Here is a 19,048-nt window from a genome sequence, read left to right on the forward strand (position 1 = left end):
GATCCTTAAAATAAGTCCTTAAATGGCTCATTTACTCTGAAATTAGGGAATTCCTGGAGGCAGAAATAGGTATATTTGCATTAAATTGACGATTTTCTTGATTAATAGGTCTTTAAAATAAATTGAGATTCTTTTTATATAATTTAATCACAAGATGTCATTTCAAGAAAACATTGAAATTCTGAGTGATGCCTGGCACATGTTTTAATTGCCTATTAGCAAGATTGTGTCAGTTGTTTTTCCAAAATTTATGAGCTTGGGATTTTTTTAAGTTTCTTTCTCAAGATTTGATGAAATCTCCTAATGTATATCAAGTTAAAATGTCTCCCCAGATATATCACAGAAACTAAAACTTAATCTTATTTTCTCTTTATTGATTAAATATATTTCTTATATGTGGGATTAGATGTTATGTGGTTTGTTTTTTGTGTCTATTTGTTTTTTTGTTTTTGTTTTTGTTTTTTCTTTTGTTTGTTTTTTAGTGCCAGAAAACGCAGAAAATGAAGGAGATGCCTTATTACAATTTACAGCAGAGTTTTCTTCAAGGTAGGGTTAGGATATTAACTATATAAAATTGATGTTTTTTTAATGACATTGTATTTTTCTGGAGCAGTTTTAATCATAAATTGATTATTTTTTTATTTCTCCTTAAAGTAGTCAATGGTTCTGTTTATCAACTTATTTAGTCCTGATAGTGAAACATGTAGTATTCACTATCAAATAACTAGTTAACCATTTATGCCACTTCATAGATGTAGTCATCTTATCTCTGTAGCTCTTTTTTCTTCTTCTTTTTAAATTTCAGAGAGGTAGGGAGAGGGAGAGAGAGATAGGAACATCAATGATCAGAAAGAATCATTGATCCGCTGCATCCTGCACGCTCCCTACTCAGGATCTATCCAGCAACCCAAGCATGTGCCTGACTGGGAAATGAACCGTTACTTTCTGGTTCATGGGTCATTGCTCAACCACTGAGCCACACTGGCCAGGCTTTGTATCTTTCTTTATTGAAGCACAATTAATGGATCACTAATTTAACATTTTGACTATATTCCCAAAGGACTAGGTTACAAAATACTACTTTTTAGTGTATCCTAGGGCAAACAAAATATGCTTCAAAATAACATTACATAGAAAATTAATTTTATTTTTTTATTATTTATTTTTTTAAATATATTTTTATTGGTTTCAGAGAGGTAGATAGAAACATCAGTGATGAGAATCATTGATCAGCTGCCTCCTGCACGCCCCCCACTGGGAATTGAGCCCACAATCCAGGCATGTGCCCTTGACCGGAATTGAACCCTGGACCCTTCAGTCCACAGGCTGACGCTCTATCCATTGAGCCAAACTGGCTAGGGCTAAAAAGATAATTTTAAATGAAAGTGAATTTTTAAATGTTTGTTTGGAGTCATTTAGCATTTCTTTTTTTAAGAGTCTAATATAGCATGTTTTATGTGCATTTGAGATTCTCCAAAAGTGGTTAAGTAGAGAGGATTTAAATATTCAACCATAAATTTTCATGTAAATGATATTTCTCTTTAGTTCTATTTTCTGATGTAATAGTATAATTTGAAAACTTTGCAGGATACCATTTTCCCTTTCTGTTTGACTTCCAGAATAAATGAACTAAAATGCAAAGTTAAGGCCACAGTAGCTAGCGAAATCTTATGACAGTGGATAACCCAAAACTGCTTATTTATAAATGGCATGGTTTTGTGGCACTTATTAAATACATTTGCTAGATGTACTTAAAATTCTATTGTTCTAATATATCAGTATAGGCCAAGAAGAACTCTAAGAACTAATGAAGCTCATTCCCATGCCTTTAAAGAAATGTTTTAGAGTCTGCTTTGAGAGGTGCCGGGGGCAGGGGGAGGATAATTGGGGGAGAAAAAATAAAAAAATAAATGTTTTAATGTTTGATCTGTACATAAGAGATATTAGCCTTGAATTAACTTAAGTCATTGTTTAGACTTGTGTAACTTTGAAGTTCATTTGAAATGTATTTTAATTAATAGGCGCACTTTTTCCTATAGATATGGAGACTGCCATCCTGTATTTTTTATTGGATCATTAGAAGCTGCTTTTCAAGAGGCCTTCTATGTGAAAGCCCGAGATGTAAGTGCAGTCTTACTTTTTCTGGTTAAAAAGTACATCCCATAGGTTTACCACCAAGCCTGGGGCAATGCTTAATGTTTTCTGTTTTTTTCAGGTTGAAGACTTGATTTTGATTCTGGTTCATCTACCAACATAATCATTACCAAAATGCCCATTTCAGAGGGGTAGTAGTGTGATAGGGTACTGCTGGCTCTTGCAGAAGGCCTTGATACAGGGTTGTTGTTGTTGTTGTTGTTTAAATATATTTTATTGATTTTTTACAGAGAGAAAGAGAGAGGGATAGAGAGTTAGAAACATCGATGAGAGAGAAACATCGATTAGCTGCCTCCTGCACATCTCCCACTGGGGATGTGCCCACAACCAAGGTACATGCCCTTGACTGGAATCAAACCTGGGACCTTTCAGTCCGCAGGCTGATGCTCTGTCCACTGAGCCAAACCGGTCAGGGCAAGGGTTGTTTTTTTGTAGGAAAATAAAAAAGAGTGGACATGCTTAGAAGGGATCAGGCTACTTGTTTGTATTCTTTTCAGTTATGTGATTGACAGGTTCTTGCTAAAGGATTTTTCCTTCAGTCTTTTCCCAAAATGATTATTCCATCTAGTGGTATATATCTAATAGCTGCAATATATTTTTCCCAAAAGTCACTTTAGACAACAGAAAGATTCTTCCTTGACCTCAGAAATGGGCTTTGTGATCTTGAAATCAAGTAGATTGACATTTATAACAAAAATCAAAGGGTACATTTGAAGTAAGAAGGTTCTATACCATCACTCTGTTGGCAGCAGTCAAGACATGGCAGAAATCAGTAATCTGGTTTCTGCCTATTTGTACAGCTTCAGCTTTTCCCATTCCCTGCCTTACACTTAGTAAATCTAGCAACAGTGTACCATTTGTATTTTACCAGAATTTTACTCTTTTTTTCATGTTTCCCTACTGTCAGGAATGGCTTTCTCCTGCTTTTTACCTGGTTGACTCTACACTTTCTCTGAGACTTAACCTTTCCTGACTTTTCCACTCCTCCCTCTGACATTGACCGCAGCCACTCCTTTAATACTTTGCAATAATACTCTCTGCTCTTATTGTTACACTTAACATGTTGCTTATAATTATTCTTTCTCTCCATATATATATATATCTTCTTGAGGTTTTTTTTCTTTTTAGCTGCGACTGTGTAACCCTTACATTCTTGTACGTAGGAAATACTCTATATGTTTAATGAATGAAGGAAAAAAGAGAGGAAGGAATAGTGTGTAGATGGAGTAGAGGGTAAGTTATTGGAATTAAAGAGGGCACAGAATTTTGAGAATAGAGTTCAAGGATGCCTCTGAAATTTCTAGTTTCTAGTATATGTTAAACTCTGACCTAAAGAAAAATTGGTTATAAACAGATTTTAAAAATTGAATTGCAAGACAATAATTAGTGATCAAACTTAGAGCTATCACTGACAATTTAATGAGATAGATTAAGAAATATACACATCAGATGTTTTTTACCCTAAAAATGGTGGAATACTTCATCATACAGGCTGTTTTAAGCATCTATTTCTAACTCTTAAATCTATATTAAATTGATATTATTTTTGAAGAATTTCGTTTTTATAATACATGTTATAGTTTCTATAAATATAGGTTTATGGGAAATACTGAAAAGCAAAAAGAAAATATTCTAACAGATTTATGGTTAACTTTATGATATATGTTTTTTCATAATTTTTATTATATATTTCAATGAGTATATTTGTGAATATATTGAGTCATGTTATAATTTTGTTAAAAGTTTTTTTTGCCTTTTAATATTATGATTATTTCTTAATTATATTTTAACTTTTTATAAAGATGATTTTAATATAGAAAAAGTAAAGCAGAATAGTATAATAAACACCCAAAATTCTCTATAGATTTAATAATTACTAAAATTTTGCCATATTTGCTTCTTCTATATACAGGGAATTTAAAAGTTTTAATGGAGTTTTAAGGTTTAAAGCTTCAAAAGTTGAACTACTTACTTATAAAAGAGCAGCATTTGAAATTTAATTCTTTACATTTTTGTACTTATTTAAGGATTTTAGTGAATAATTTTTATAAGTTTTTGTTTCATTCGCTGAAAATTGCAAACATTGACTAGAACAGAAAATAAATTTAAAATTTATTGAAAAATTCACAAAACAAATATAAAACAACTATAAAGTTTCAAATGATTTTTTTTAGTTTGCAGTAGTTAAATGATTGAAATTATTAAAACTTAAAACTGTTCAAAAACATTTTATATACCCTTATATATTCATTATTTTTTACTAAGCCATTTTAAAGTATATTACAGACATCATATTTTACCCCTAAAATCTTCTGCATGTATTTTTCAAATATAATATTTTTCTTCATCACCACAGTACCATGTAACAAAATTAACAGTAGTTCCCTAATATCATCTATCTATTTAACTGGTGTGTTTTTTTTTTGGGGGGGGGGGTGGGCACCACAATCCACTCAAGAATCATGAATTATATTTGGTTGTTAGATATCTTAAATCTCTTTTAAACAAGCACTGCCTCCACTTTTTTTTTTTTCCATGACATGTGCTTTGTGAAGAAATCATGCTAGATAACTTATACATTGTCCCAAATTCTGGATTTGTATGATTGTTTCTTTGTGGTATTATTTAACTTGTTCCTCTATCTCTGTATTTCCTGAAAAATGGATATTAGGTCTAAAAACTTTGTTTGATTCAGGTTGAACTTTTTTTGCAAGAATGCTTTGTAAGCAATGCTGAATACTTTTTTAATAGGATTTTTAATAGTTATAGAGTCATTGTATGACCATGTTATTATATTTAAACAATTATTTATTGTTGGACATAAACATGTTTGAAAGAATATCTAACTATAGCTTTGAAATAATATACTTTTTAATTCACTTTTTAATAAGAATGTATTTGTGATATATCTGTCTCTGCTTTCCAGCAAGATTACTAAGCAGTTGAAGTAACCAGAAGATGTCAGGGCTCTTTGTAACTTAAACTATAGCTCCAAAAATAGGATAGACATCTTTTAAATCCCATTTTAAAAAGCTACTGTAAGATATACTATGAATACCTTAAACATTATAACTTTAAATGAAGATACTTATATAAATATACAGTACTTATTAAAGAATTTTTAATAAGCAACTTATACAATAAATTGGTATTTGGATTTATTTAGACTGATGATCCCCAGAGGAACATAAACTCATTAATTTCTGGGTATTTCTAATGAACCAATTGATTGTTTTTTATTAGTACCTTGGTATTTCCAAAAGGTGAAAATCATTGGTTCATGTAATTAAATGTTTTGTGTCATATTAGATTTCTACCAAAATCAGCTGACCTCTTTGGACTCTTAAGCTGTCCGTATCTTTCTTCCCTTGTCCAGGGCTTTTTTCTTTTCTTATTTTTCTTTTTCAAATTAAAGTTCAACAGTTAATGCATTGCTTACTATGTTACTCTAAAATTATTTTATCCACATGATAGATAAATTTTTCAAAATTAAATCTAAGCAGTTATATTTATTATGCTCATCAACCAAATTATACACATATTATATCAACATTAATATTGTAGTGATGAGGAAGCTCAGAAAAGCTAAATGACTGGCCCAAGACACATAAATAGTAAGTTGTAGAGACCCAAAAAGATCTCAGGTGTGGGAAATACTGGTTAATACTGTTCTACCAAACTTGTTTTCAGTGGTAACTGCTGTACTACAGAATTCAGTTATCATACTTTTTATCTCCTTTTCAGAGTTCACATTTGAGAATTAAAAACAAATCTTTTTTGCCATTATTTTTTAAACTTCTGAATGAATCATTAAAAAAAAAACAACAATTTGCTGATGTTCAAATATTTTAAGGCAAGTGTGACTGATACTGTGGCATTCTTACTAAATTTCTTTCATCTTAAATATCACATGCTTAATTTAAGCTGAGGGAGGCACATTAATTTTACCAGGGCAACAGATGAACTTCAAGCACCAGCATTCTTCACTTGAAGTGAGAAATTGAGTTCCCAGAGTAAATAAAAACAAGATTGAAGGTTTAAATCCTCTGCTAGGCTTTTTGAACTTATATACTCATTAAATGTTTATTGGAGTGGTGGGATTACAAAGGATTTAGGGAGCTTCATCAACTCATATATAGCTAATCACTAAGTAAAACACTACATTTGATAAAGTGTTTCTCACAATGCCACATTCAGTCCATCTTAATGAAAACTGCTTCAAACTGATTTTATTTGAGAGCACTTCTTGGTGAGAGTGCTCATAGTGCTTTCTGCCTTTTTCATGAGGAATTTACATGGGAGATAAACCAAAGCAGAGCTCCAACTTAGTAAAACAGGTATTCTAAGTTCTTGTGTTTAAGTTTATTGTGACAAAGTTTGACTTTTGACAATGGGTTGTTAAGTTTTATGACCCCCCCCCCCCTCTTAACTATTAGGTTATTCTTTCAGTTGATGGCCATAAATATTGATCACATGCCAAATGTGGTATAGAGGTTACCTGCCCTTAAGATGCTCACAGTCTAGTGGGAAGATAAGACAATATAAACAGATCTATATAGTATAACATGGTATAGAAGCAAAGAGGAGAGGTACTTCATCTACCCTAGAAATTCAGGGAGATTTCTTGAGCTACTTCTGATGACTAATACTTAGGCAGATACCAGAATTATTAAAAATAAATAAAAGAAAAACAGTCTATAGCAAAGGCAAGAAAATTAAAATGAGAGAAATACAAACCGAAAATCAAGACAGGTAGTTAGATTGCAAGGTACGAGGCTGGGAAGATCAGCAAGGACCACAGCATGGGGGGCATTGTGATTCCCAACATTACCTAGCATTCTAAAGATACTTGTTGTATGAGGCTTATATTTTATCTTCAGATAAGTGAGCAATGGTCATCTTCCTTAATTGAGGTTGTAGAAGAGTCACCATTGGCCACATTGTCCCTGGGAGTTCCTCAAAAGAAGGTTCTTTTCCTTTTTAAAGCCTTTCCACCTCTCATTCTGCTACCCCCAAATTCTCTTCACAACAAAAAGTACCCTAGAGAAAGTCAACAGCAATAAAAATCCCAGTGCTAGGATTTATCTCTCATGTGAAGGATTGTTCCTTTTCCAGCATCCCCTTGGGAGACTGCGCTTTGATATATCAATAATCCTGTTACATCTCCTTAGATCTTCACTTCAGACCAGTGCCGGTTCCAAATATTACACATAAATTAAGGAAACCAGTGCTCAATTTTGTATTTCCCCCTTATTGACTCTATGGCCCCAAATAAGCAATAAACCGGTTTCTAATCTGGGAAGAAAAAAAAGGGGGATGAAGATAATAATATCTATATGGTGTGATAAAAATTAAATGGGATGCTACCCATAAATGCTCCCAGCACTGTGGCTATGGTGCTGTTAAGCAGTTTTGGACAAATTTGAGCAATTTTTGTACAATGACAAAACAGATTTTCTCATGTAATTCATGAACTAGTTCTAAGAATAGTTCCAGAAAGGAATTTTGAGAATCCCTGTGAGCATTTGCAGTACTAAAATGAGTATTATGCATTAACTGTGCCTGTTACCAACTTTTATTACCTTTTTTTTAAAAAAAATCAGACCATTTTAAAGTAGTTGCTATTCTACTTCCTCATGTTAAATCTAAATATCATTACTGATCAGTGTTGTTTAAGAAAAATAAGTCCTACACAGCTATAGTTGATGAGTTTCCAGCGCTCTAGCATCCAGAAAAACTAGGCAAACAAACTTATTTGTACTTTCGGAGATATACACAGTCTGTTCATCTTATCTTTTGTTTTCTTTTCAATTTAAATTTCTTAAAGGTAAACAGTGTTCTTAGAGTAATTTTATATGATAGCTAGGACAGCATCCTACACATCTATGAGATAAGACCTAGATTCTAATAGAATTTTTAAATTATATTTCATTATGCAAATAAAGTGTGTGTTGTAAAATAGTAATATGGGTACATTTAAAGTAGAAAATGAGTTACCACATAATCCCAATCTGAAAATAACCACTATTAAATCTTTTTACTTTGAAATGTGATTTTTTTAAAAAAAAAATCTGCAAGCATGTATATAAACAAGAAGTTTATTTTATATAAATGCAACTGTATCAAATCTGCTGTTCTGTAATTAGATGTGAACCCTAAACAGTACATTGTTAGCACCATATTTAGAATTTGCCTCTAATTCTCCAGCTGAGTTATCGTATTTACTGGCACACATTATGGGCCCAAATTCACACACATTCTCCTATTTAGCAGGCCTGTGGTTAACTAGGGTGCCGGGGTCCAACCCCAGCAGGTCCAGGGGTCCCCAAAGGTGTGGACGGAGTCGGCGAAGAAGGAAGGACAGGGAGGCAGCGTTCAGTTGATCAGCATGGTTGGGTTCTCTTGCCTGGTTCTATTGCCAGGTTCTATAGGTTCTCCAGCCAGGTTCTGTAGCCATGTTCCCTCGCTAGGTTCTCCAGCCAGGTTCTGTCTGAGATCTCTAGCCAGGTTCGGTCACCAGGTTCTAGTCAGGTTCTCTTGCCATATTTCTGTAGTCAGGTTCAGTCCAGGATCTTTTGCCATGTTCTCTCCAGCGAAGTTCTTCTGTCTCTAGAGAACGTTCTGTGTAGGTTCTGTCTTCTGAATTCTGTCTGTTGTTGTCTTGTTGCATCTGTATTTATACCAGTTGATTCAATCCTATCAATCTCTATTACAAAGGTTAGGGCGTTTCTTATCTCCATTCCAGGGAGTAAAGATTATGTAGCTTAAGCATGATTGTTTGTAGTTAAAGTGATTAATTACCCGCCTGGCACTTAGTTAAGAGGTTTTATTCCCTCCCTAACTTCAGGGGGAAAATCCCTACCTGGGGAAACAACCTTTCTCAGAGACCTTGGTTAAAACACATAGTGCCAAGAAGGTGAGCAAACATATTAAGAACAGTATGCCATATATGCCAGGTCCCTTGAAACAGCAAGCATGGACCGGCTCCTGGCACTAGGGGTAGTTATTCCTCTCAGAAGAGAAGAGGATCAGAAAAATCCTGCCTGCTCTTTTATGTGGCTGCTTTTCTGGCCATTGTTACTGCTCCTATGTGTTCACCTGGAAAACCAATGAGATGAGATCTTTGGTCTGGCCGGAAACTGCCTGCATATTTTCTTGTCTCCATACTCTGTCTCCCAACGTCCCCAAAGAGCCTGGCTGCCTCTCTACAGTTTGCCATAGGAGCCAATCACTTGAGCTTCTAATTTCCTTAGTCATAAGAACTTCAGTCACCTATTGTCCTTCCTCAAAGATATTTCATGATTTGAGTATTACAGTCTAAACAGTGAAAACTGATAAAGCTTTATATCCAGTGAACATTTGTCAGCTTATTTTGTGAAGAGAATTTGATTTTGCTTTAGGCTTTTTGTTTGTTTTTTCTTAACCTATGACTTCCATGTGAGAGTTCTTCCTATGTGAGACTCAAATACATCTGCATCCTCAAGATTTCAGAGTGCTATCCTAACACCTGCTTCAGCAAGTGAGAGGGAAAGACACCATCTAGGCGTCTCCGCACCTTCAGTAGCTCCAGTTCATTGCTGCCCATTGGTCCCCAAACTCAGCTTTGGGAGCCAAAAAAGGCAAAGTGTCATGATTTTCCCCTCAAATCAGTCTGCACTCTGGGTCTTCTCTCTTCAAAAATTACTAACTTTGAATTCTGTGAACACATCAGGCCATTGACATCACCGGGCTTTCCCCAAACTTTTCTCTTTGGTTTTTCTCTTTTTTTTCCTCACAACAACCTAAATTTAAAATTCAGCTCAAGTCACAGAGAAGTTAGTAACTATAACCTGCTTTTAAAATTTAGCTCAAGTATAACCTTCATGAAGAAACAGGCAGTCTGAGTTCATGCTTAGCCTTGGGGCTTCCTTTGTTACAGTACTCATATCACCACTCTCATCTAAATAAAGTGTTGGACTTTTCACCTCCAGAGCTATATGGCACCCAAAGCACAGAATAGTGAAGTCCCTTTCCCGAGGTCACACAGCTGGGAGGTGGCAAAGCAGGACTTTCATCCCAGACAGTATGGTTTCATGTTGCCCTGCCTTTATTTACTTGAGTCACCATTGCATGTTGGTCTAGACCTACAAACATCCGTATACAGGAACAGGGTTATGGAAGTAGGCAGTGTACTGGAATGATCCTAATTAGAGCCTAGATTTAAAACAATAAATAAAACAGCTACAGAGGACATGTTGAGGTACTTGGTGTTATATAAAGGAATGTCTTTATTTCTTAGGAAACAGAACTTAAAATATTTAGGGTTCAGATGTCATGATGTTCATGATATATGCAACTTTAAATGTTTCAGGAAGAAGCATAATAAGAATGATAGAGCAAATATAGCAAAATATTAATAATTAATCTAGGGAAAGGATAAATGGGTGTTTATTGTTGTATCAGTATATCAGTTGTTTGTATCTACAGATCATCCCCAAACTTAAAACAAGCAAATAATAGTGATGATGATTCGGATTATTATGGTAATGATGATAGAAAAGAAGGGAAATGGAAGAGAAGAAGCAAGTCAGGTCCCAGTTTACACAAAAGAAAATATTTTTATTTTAAATTTATTTTCATTCTTAGACTGAAAAAACTGACCTAGCATTTCTAGAAATTATTTCTCATTTCAACTTTTAAATCATTGAACATTCAGGTTATGAATGTTCTGGTACTCAAAAGAAACTAGACAACATCCTTTTCAGTTCAGCAGCAAATATTTTCTGAGTGTCTGCTCTGTGCCTGGCTTATTTTGAGACATAGCCAGCTCATTTCTCCCAGCTCTAATATTCTTTGGTTCTGTGATGCTAAGTGCCTAAATACAATAGCTACTGTAGCTCAAGGACAAGCCATATTGGTTGTCCTCAGCGTGGCATTTCCTAAGCATCAACTTAGACCTTTGTTCCTCAATTTGAATGTGAAGATTGGTGAGGTCCTAATGGCAAGAGCACAGTTAAGCATCCCACACACTGTTGCCAGTAGGAGACATGAAGGAGCTGCTTTATCTTTAATACATTTTTATGGCTATTATTTCTCTTGGAATTGCGTTCAAATCCTTTATTTCGCATTGATAGTTCTGCACTCTTCATCCTAACAGCTACATTTTATTCAGTACCTACTATGGGGTCAAGCATTTTAAATAGGCATTATACCTACTTTATCCATAATCCTTACTACACCCATTTTGCCCCAAATTCACACAGCTAGTAAGTGGCAAAACTGGGTTTAGCACAGAGCTTTTTGTTACTTTAAAACTAGGAGACTTTCCTTTACACTGTGTTACCTAAACCTCAATCATAGAGGGAGTCTGAGGAGAGTGTAGCTGGGCAGCTCGCCTTTGTCATCTACCAGACTCACGCCCTCTCTGCCAAATTAGGAAGCACAAATAAAATATAGGTTTTTTTAATTCCCAAATTTTATCACTTATCATATGGTACTGTAATGAAATCTTCCTTCCCCCTATACCACCTTCTCTCCAACTGTTTGAGGGCAAGGGAACTTTGTTTTGTTCATCTTTATATTTTTAATACCTAATACATCGGTACTCCACAAATGTTAGTGAACTAATTATTAATGGGCCAAAGGAAAAATGTTATAGTAATGGAAAACAAAACATTTTCTTATGCTTTTTCTATGTGCCATATGCCCTTTCTTCACAAAAGCAGTTTTCTGATATGCTCAGTTTTCACTGTTTTAGCCTGTGTTTAATTGAGCTCAAGAAAAAAAAATCTGAAATCTGAGTCTGGGGTTCATTTAACTGTGCCTATAATTTAATGAGATTTATGTAGCCCAAGTTTACTAGCATTTGCATATTAGTAAGAATCTTTATATTTTGCTTATTATTACTATCATAACAGAAGAAGAATTTTTGTTGAAAGCTTATTATGTTAGAAAAGATTATTTTAAAACTATTCCATCTCCCTTTCTGAAAGCTACAATAGGAGTACCTCCAGCCTGAAGATCCTCTTCGGATACTCTTTTTATTGTGTCCTTTTTCTCACAGTTTAGAGCTTAAAGTGAGATTTTTTTTTTTTAAGTGTGTTTTCCTGGCATCTCATGTTTAACAGTGTCAGGGTTTGTGTCCCTGGACGAAAACTGTTTCTCCAGAGCCTTTTTTCTCTCAGCTTCCAGTGAAAAGAGGGGCGAGGCGAGCCAGTAGCTTACCACAAAGCAATGCCACCACAAAGGAAAGATTAAGGGTTTAGAGAGAGGTCAATGTGGGTTTTTCTCTAACTAAACACTTTCCTAAAGTTTCCTTGTGGAAAAATAATGAAGTCATCTCAGAGTTTTTAAAGAATTTTTATTTCTTTTTCACCGTCTGCATTCGCTTGTCTTCTCAGCATGGATGTTTAATCTTCCGAGGCTTTGTGAATTGGCCCAAATGAATAAGTGGTGATCTGTCTCTCTAGGAGCTAGAGGCTTATTCTAAGGGCCTAATCACTGAGTAAACACATCTTTGCCCTCCCTCTCACAACTGCGATATAATAGTTGAGATTCTAGCACAGTAACCTGGATATTGCAGGGACCAATGCTTTGAAATGCAGAATGGTTGATCCTCCAAAACAGACAGTGCCTGATCTTTGCCTGCCTCTTTCTTCTTTTGTAAATTAAATATTGCCAAAGAGATGCTGTTTTATTGCTTGATATTGTGCATTAGCGCCCTGGATTTCCAAGTTTAGTTTCAGTCAGCACTGTCGGTTGCACTTATAGGGAACTCTGCATGTTGGGTTTCTTGGTAGCCTCTTCGGCACATGTGTGTTTTGCTTTGGAAGAGCATTTAAATCAGTGAGATAGCAATGTAAATCGCTAATCTCTTTCCCAAAGTTTAAATGTTCTATTGCAGTGTTCTTGAGAGAAATAGGCATTTCAATGATTTAAGTATTGCCATTGTTTGGTTAGAAATATGCTGATTTAAAAGTGGACTGCTCTTGTTCCCACTGTCTCATTAAATATAGTTGCTGAGAAACGATTGAGCAGAATTAGAGGTTGACATCCCTCTGTCTATTCAGCTGGAGAGCTCCTAAGAAAAGGAACTCAGTTTGTTAGTGCTGCCAGGTTCAGTTCCTTTCCCTAAAGCAGCAGATTTCTAGATTCATTTACTAAAAGTGATTAGGCGTTGCTGCTGCCATTTGGTGTCTTTTTTTTTTTTTTGCCAGGAGGGGCTGTTTGAAATCAAAATTCAAGTTTCTTTCATCAAACATGCTGAGACCTATGCTAGCTTAGGGATGCAAAGAAGACTGAAAGAGACCCAGTCCTTACACTGGAGAGACTTTGCGGGGCGTGGGGGGGGGGGGGGGGGGGATATACTGGTAAACAATTAGAATACTAATGGGAAGAGATAGAGGTCCAGAAGAGGAAGCTCTTAACTCTGCCTAAGGGAATCAGGGGAGGTTTCACAGAAGAATTTGCTTTGAGCCTTAAAAGATGAGTAGGAATTGATCAGATAAGTATCTCTTCAACAATGTATCTGATTACAAACTTCGGGTTTTCTGCAGACTCAACATAGATGAACCCTGAGTCTTTTTTATTCATCATTTTATCACCACTGCTCCCTGCTGTGCCTAACACAAAGTATTTCATCAAATGCTTGTTGAATGAATGAATAAATGACTTGAAACACGGAAGCATCTATTGTTGGAGTAGCTGAGCTACTTATCTTAGGAATCCTGCTCTTATTCTCATCACATGCTGTCTGTGAGGCTCCAGAAACACTGCTGTATGAGCAGTGGCCAGTCTGGCATCTTCATATTGTATAAGCACTTTAAGCCTTACCTATAATGTTGGCAATTTCCCTGCTATTATCAAAGAAAGAACAGTAGGCTTAGAGTCAGTCAATCCGGGTTTTATTCTCAGATGTACTGCTTACTTAACTGGTTATGGAATTTAGGACAAGTCAGCTTTTAAATTTCCTCATATACTAATAAAGTTAACACTATTTTACAGGTTTATTCTGGGGACTAAAATAGATAATGGGTATGTAACTGTCTCCTCTTCATAGTAGATGCTTTTGGAATCTTAATCTACCTTCATCTATTATAAAGTTTAACTTTGAAAAAGATATTTTAATGATTTTTTTATTATAATTTGGTTTATTTATCAGGATAATTCCATCAGATAAGTTGATCAGACTTCATTAACTTTCATCAACATGAGCCTTATATTTTTCTATAAATGTTCTTTGATTTAGTATCTCACACAAGTTTTTCTTTATTATCATCACATCTTTATTTAATATGAAGGGAAAGCCTGAGCTTCCTTGAAATTTTCCTTTGCTAGAATTTCAAATGTTTGTACATTGTCTTTACCATAAAATTTTCTTTCCATTTCCTAGTAATTGACTGTTCTTTAAAGTCATCTCTTTTACAAGATAGCACCAAGAAGTCAGTTAACGACAATTTAGGCTCTTTAGTTGTTGTTGTTAAAGCTGTTAGGTTGCAATTTATGTTGCTCAGTTTTAATTTTTAGTTTCTATGATCTTACTGAATGTTCAACTACGATGGAACACTTTTAAGAGACCAAATGTCATTTCTTGAAAGCAAGTTTTAACAGGCAGAAGGGAAAGAATAATATTCCATATAAGAAACTACATTATTGGGCATTTTCTGAAATATAAACCAGAATGAATTTATGTGACGTGAACATTTTTCTATCCTTTCAAGTGGCAATTAGAAGTTACCTGCTCTTGAATTAGAACTTTAATATGGGGACACATTAAGGGCTTTAAAATTACCTGTAGAATTAAAACAAAACTTCATTTTAGACTTTTTCCTTTTAAGTAGAAGAGACTACTCAGTGTTTAGATTAAAAACATTAAAAATATATAAAGAGAATTTAACAGTCACTCTTAATCAGTATTTTTTTCTTTGTATAGTTGAAGAGTTCAAAAGAAAATGCAATTCTTTTGCAATTTCTGCTTGAGATAGGCTTGCAAACATTAACAGGTGTCTATGATAGCAGTCTGTAAAATGGAATATAATCATCCCAGCCTCTTTAGAGTATAAGGAAGCAAATCTCTTCATATCAGTAAATGCTTTAGGAACTCCCAAGTATTGGGTACTCTTTTAGGGAATAGCATTTAATTTTTGTCTTTGCTGCTTATATTGACTGAATCTGATGCCCTTCTAAAATTTAAGAAATCTTACATTAGTAAATATTTTAACTCATCAGTTTTTTCTTCTCTTTTCAGAGAAAGCTTCTTGCTATCTACCTCCACCATGATGAAAGTGTATTAACCAACGTGTTCTGCTCACAAATGCTATGTGCTGAGTCTATTGTCTCTTATCTGAGTCAAAATTTTATAACCTGGGCTTGGGATCTGACAAAGGACGCCAATAGAGCAAGGTAATATTGTTCACAACTTATAGCTGGGCTATTCTTTTTTTTAAGGCCATCACTGTATTTGGTTTTTATCATCATAAACATTTTCATCCTGAGCATTAAATTCTCTATATTTAATTAGATATTAGCCATTTGTTGTAGCTAATATATGCAGTTACTCACAATTATGAATTCCTTAACTTTTAAAGATTTCTTAAATTCAAAAATAACTACAAAACTAAAACACATTGTTCTCATCTTTTTTGCAATCAAAGAGATATTGTACATTTCTGTTTATTATATGTTCTAATATTGTAATATGTTGTTGAACATTTAGAGAAAAATCTGTTTTTAAATAATGTTTAGAAAAGGCAAGGCAAGTCTAACATGTAATCCTAGTAGCAAGTTAATTTTTTTAATAATTCCAGTGAAGAAGACAAGACATTCTGGATCAGTCCAGTGGAATTGGTAATAGCTTAACTTGAGCATATGCTAATTGATGTAATCGCTTTATTGCACATATTCTTTTGCACACATCCATAATCTCAATAGGAAAAAAAATCCCTTTTCTAGTTGCCAGGGTAATTTTACTTAGTTTGTTAATCATAACTGTAAGTGATAAATAATTCTTCATATTTTGCCTATTTGCATTTCCCATCTGAAATATATTTCATTGTGTTTAATTACACCATGTGGCCACAACATCCCGTGATGTTACTTTGGGTGTTTTAACACAATCATAATCACAGGCTGTTGGTTTATGAACAAGGAGATTAGATTAATTCATTTTAAGGCAAGTCTATTGTAGCTACCTATTTTAAGTGATTATAGCACAATTAGAAATTAACTCATCTGATTTGTCTATATTATTTTGCGGCATACTGAATTTTTGCTCATCATTCAGACTTTGTTTTATGTAAGCTGAATCTGAAAAGAAAAATGATCTTCCTTTAAATGTGAAGCAAAAGAATGTAGAAGCAATTCCTTCATCTAATACATTTCTTTAAGCAAATGGTTAGGAAATTTCTTAGGATGACTTCGTTCTGCCTTGGAAATCTCCCATGTTATACATAAATAAAGAACCTTTAGTACCTGTATTTGTTTAAATTAAATCAGACTATTATGCACACTCAGTTAAAGGTGATGAAAAGCAGTGCCAAAAACAGATAAAAATGCAGCATCGAAGGTCTTTCATGAGGCAAAATACATAGACTGGAGACTTGGCTAAATCTTTTACTATTCACTGGCAGTAAGGAATCTCCTCCTTTCCTTTTATCCACAACTTGATGGAGAAGGAAACACTATTTCTAAACCATCTGTAGTGGCTAAGTTCAGCGGGCTACCTGCTGTTATTTTGTTCTATCCTCCATTTAATTCCTTAGTTCCTTTTATTTTACAATGACAAAAAATTGCAGTGTAGTTTCTTTTGAAAAACAGTGTTTGAGGGTTTTTTTTTATGACTGGCAATCAACAGCCATGTAATTGCTTTGTTATGTTTTACTAAAGAAGTCTGTTAAGTAGTACAACTTTGATACACTAGTAATAAGAGTTTGCAGGTTACAGAGACACCTGTGGTGACCAAAGCGACAGAAGCTGCTTAGTAGAAAGAGCCAGTACAGCTGTGTCCTATTAACTCCTTATGACACTTTTTTAAAACACAAAATAAAGGCCTTGTTTAAGGCTTTAGCGCTATTTCTCAATGAATTGAGGATGGGCTATGAAGTATGATAGGATATTTCAATCTATATTTTTTAAAATGTGGCATCTTGTTAGTAAGTTTCTGTCATCAAAATAAAAAGAAATGATATTAAAGACTGAAAATAGAAATATCTAGGAATTCAATTTAATAAAGAATGTAATGATTTCTGGAATTTAAAATACTTGGCATCCTTACTTAAAATCAAATTCCATCTGTATTACAAATTTAAAACTATTTTAACTTAAGTTATTACACTTCTCTCTAAAAAGTAATACAGTTATGTAGCTACTTTTCATGTGCAGTCCTCATTATTACTGTTAAGGCAAATAGGAAAATATACATTTTACAAACAAGATGAAAATTCAATGGACTGACATATTCCTAAAAGAGAATAAAAGTGGATTTCCTTTTGACATATGAAACTGTAAGAGAATTAGTTATTTAGGCTGATATTAGTACCCCCAAAAAGGGTTTACTTTAGCTGCAAGTTTCTTACCACCTATCATAGATTCATCTAAATAAAATTGTCTAATTGAGTTTTGTCTCTGTGGTCTCTCTTGTATTTTATCACCACATTTATCCAAAGGTGTTTGTCATGAAAATTAATTGCACCATCCATTTGATGCTATTGCCATTGAGTAACAAAACTTCAAACTTTTAAATCAGTAGAAGACTGCTGCATTAATAATTAGTGGGCTACATATGGAAAGTTGTTATGCCATCATTGGTCTATTACTAGGGAGTTAAAATGGGACAGATTTACATGTGGAAATATAGAGGAGATTTCCAGGCATCAGAAATAAGATTGTTGCTGTAGGTGCCCTTTAACCTGGGGGTGGGGGTGGGGGGTTGCTTGTTTGTTTGTTTTATGACAAAATGTAAAAGTTTAGAAATGAATTTATGGTGGATGGCTTGTCTGGTCCCATACCTGGCTATTGTAGTTGAGGCTAGTCATAAATTTAGAGAAACCTGAACCTGTAAGCTATTTAGTCTGGATGCTTCCTTAGTGGTTTTCTGGAACTATCCCTAATAGCCAGGGGAAATTGATGCCCAAGATGGGTAGAGACTTGCCAAGCAAATTTACGTTTGCTTATGAAATACTCTGATTAAGCCTACAGAAGCATTAATCCTTAATTTACTGTGAATCTCTTGTGTCTGTAGAATATAAGTGAAGGCTATGGAACTAAGTGAATGCTTTGGTAGGGTTACTAGAATGTCAATTACTATTATGTTAAATTTCCTCATTTCCCTAATAAACTAGAGTAAAAAATAAACAGATTTCTATAGAATGTCACTGTCTTACATCCCTGTGATGTTGATGATTTTGAATTTCTCACCTCCAAAATAATTCTAATAACTTTCTTTATAAGTTGAATACTCAAGTTAACCAACCTATCTATATAATAAAAACCTATGCGACCGTTAAGGCAGAACGACTGGTCACGATGATGCGCAATGACCACCAGAGGGCAGACACTCAATGCAGGAGCTGCCCCTGGTGGTCAGTGCGCTCAGCCAGAAGCCAGGCTCACAGCTGGCAAGTGCAGGGGCAGTGGCAGGAGCCTCTCCTGCCTCCGTGGCAGTGCTAAGGAGCAGTGAGCAGGCGGGCGGTAAGAAGTGAGGAGTCCCTGCGGGGAGTGGACCTAAGCCAGCAGGTGGACATCCCCCGAGGGGCCCCGGACTACAAAAGGGTGCAGGCCAGGCTGACAGGCCCTGCCCAGTGCACGAATTTTGTGCACCGGGCCTCTAGTATCTGTATAAAGTAGATTAGAATAATTCCTAGATTGATCTTAGAATATTCCACATATGAACTGAGACATCAGACTTTAGCTGTAATGA

General features: G+C 34.7%; 1 protein-coding gene across 4 annotated transcripts in view; it reads left to right on the forward strand.

Annotated features, from left to right (window-relative positions):
• Positions 1-19,048, forward strand: part of FAF1 (Fas associated factor 1) — a 399,416-nt gene that overhangs the window by 274,567 nt on the left and 105,801 nt on the right. For all 4 annotated transcript variants that reach the window (XM_059689641.1, XM_059689643.1, XM_059689642.1 and 1 more), the window contains 3 exons: positions 483-546; positions 2,040-2,121; positions 15,380-15,534. In XM_059689641.1, coding sequence (XP_059545624.1) covers positions 483-546; positions 2,040-2,121; positions 15,380-15,534 — 301 coding nt within the window. The remainder of the gene's footprint in view (positions 1-482; positions 547-2,039; positions 2,122-15,379; positions 15,535-19,048) is intronic.

Source organism: Myotis daubentonii, chromosome 3 (genome assembly GCF_963259705.1).
Source record: "Myotis daubentonii chromosome 3, mMyoDau2.1, whole genome shotgun sequence".
In the NCBI taxonomy this organism is placed as follows: domain Eukaryota; kingdom Metazoa; phylum Chordata; class Mammalia; order Chiroptera; family Vespertilionidae; genus Myotis; species Myotis daubentonii.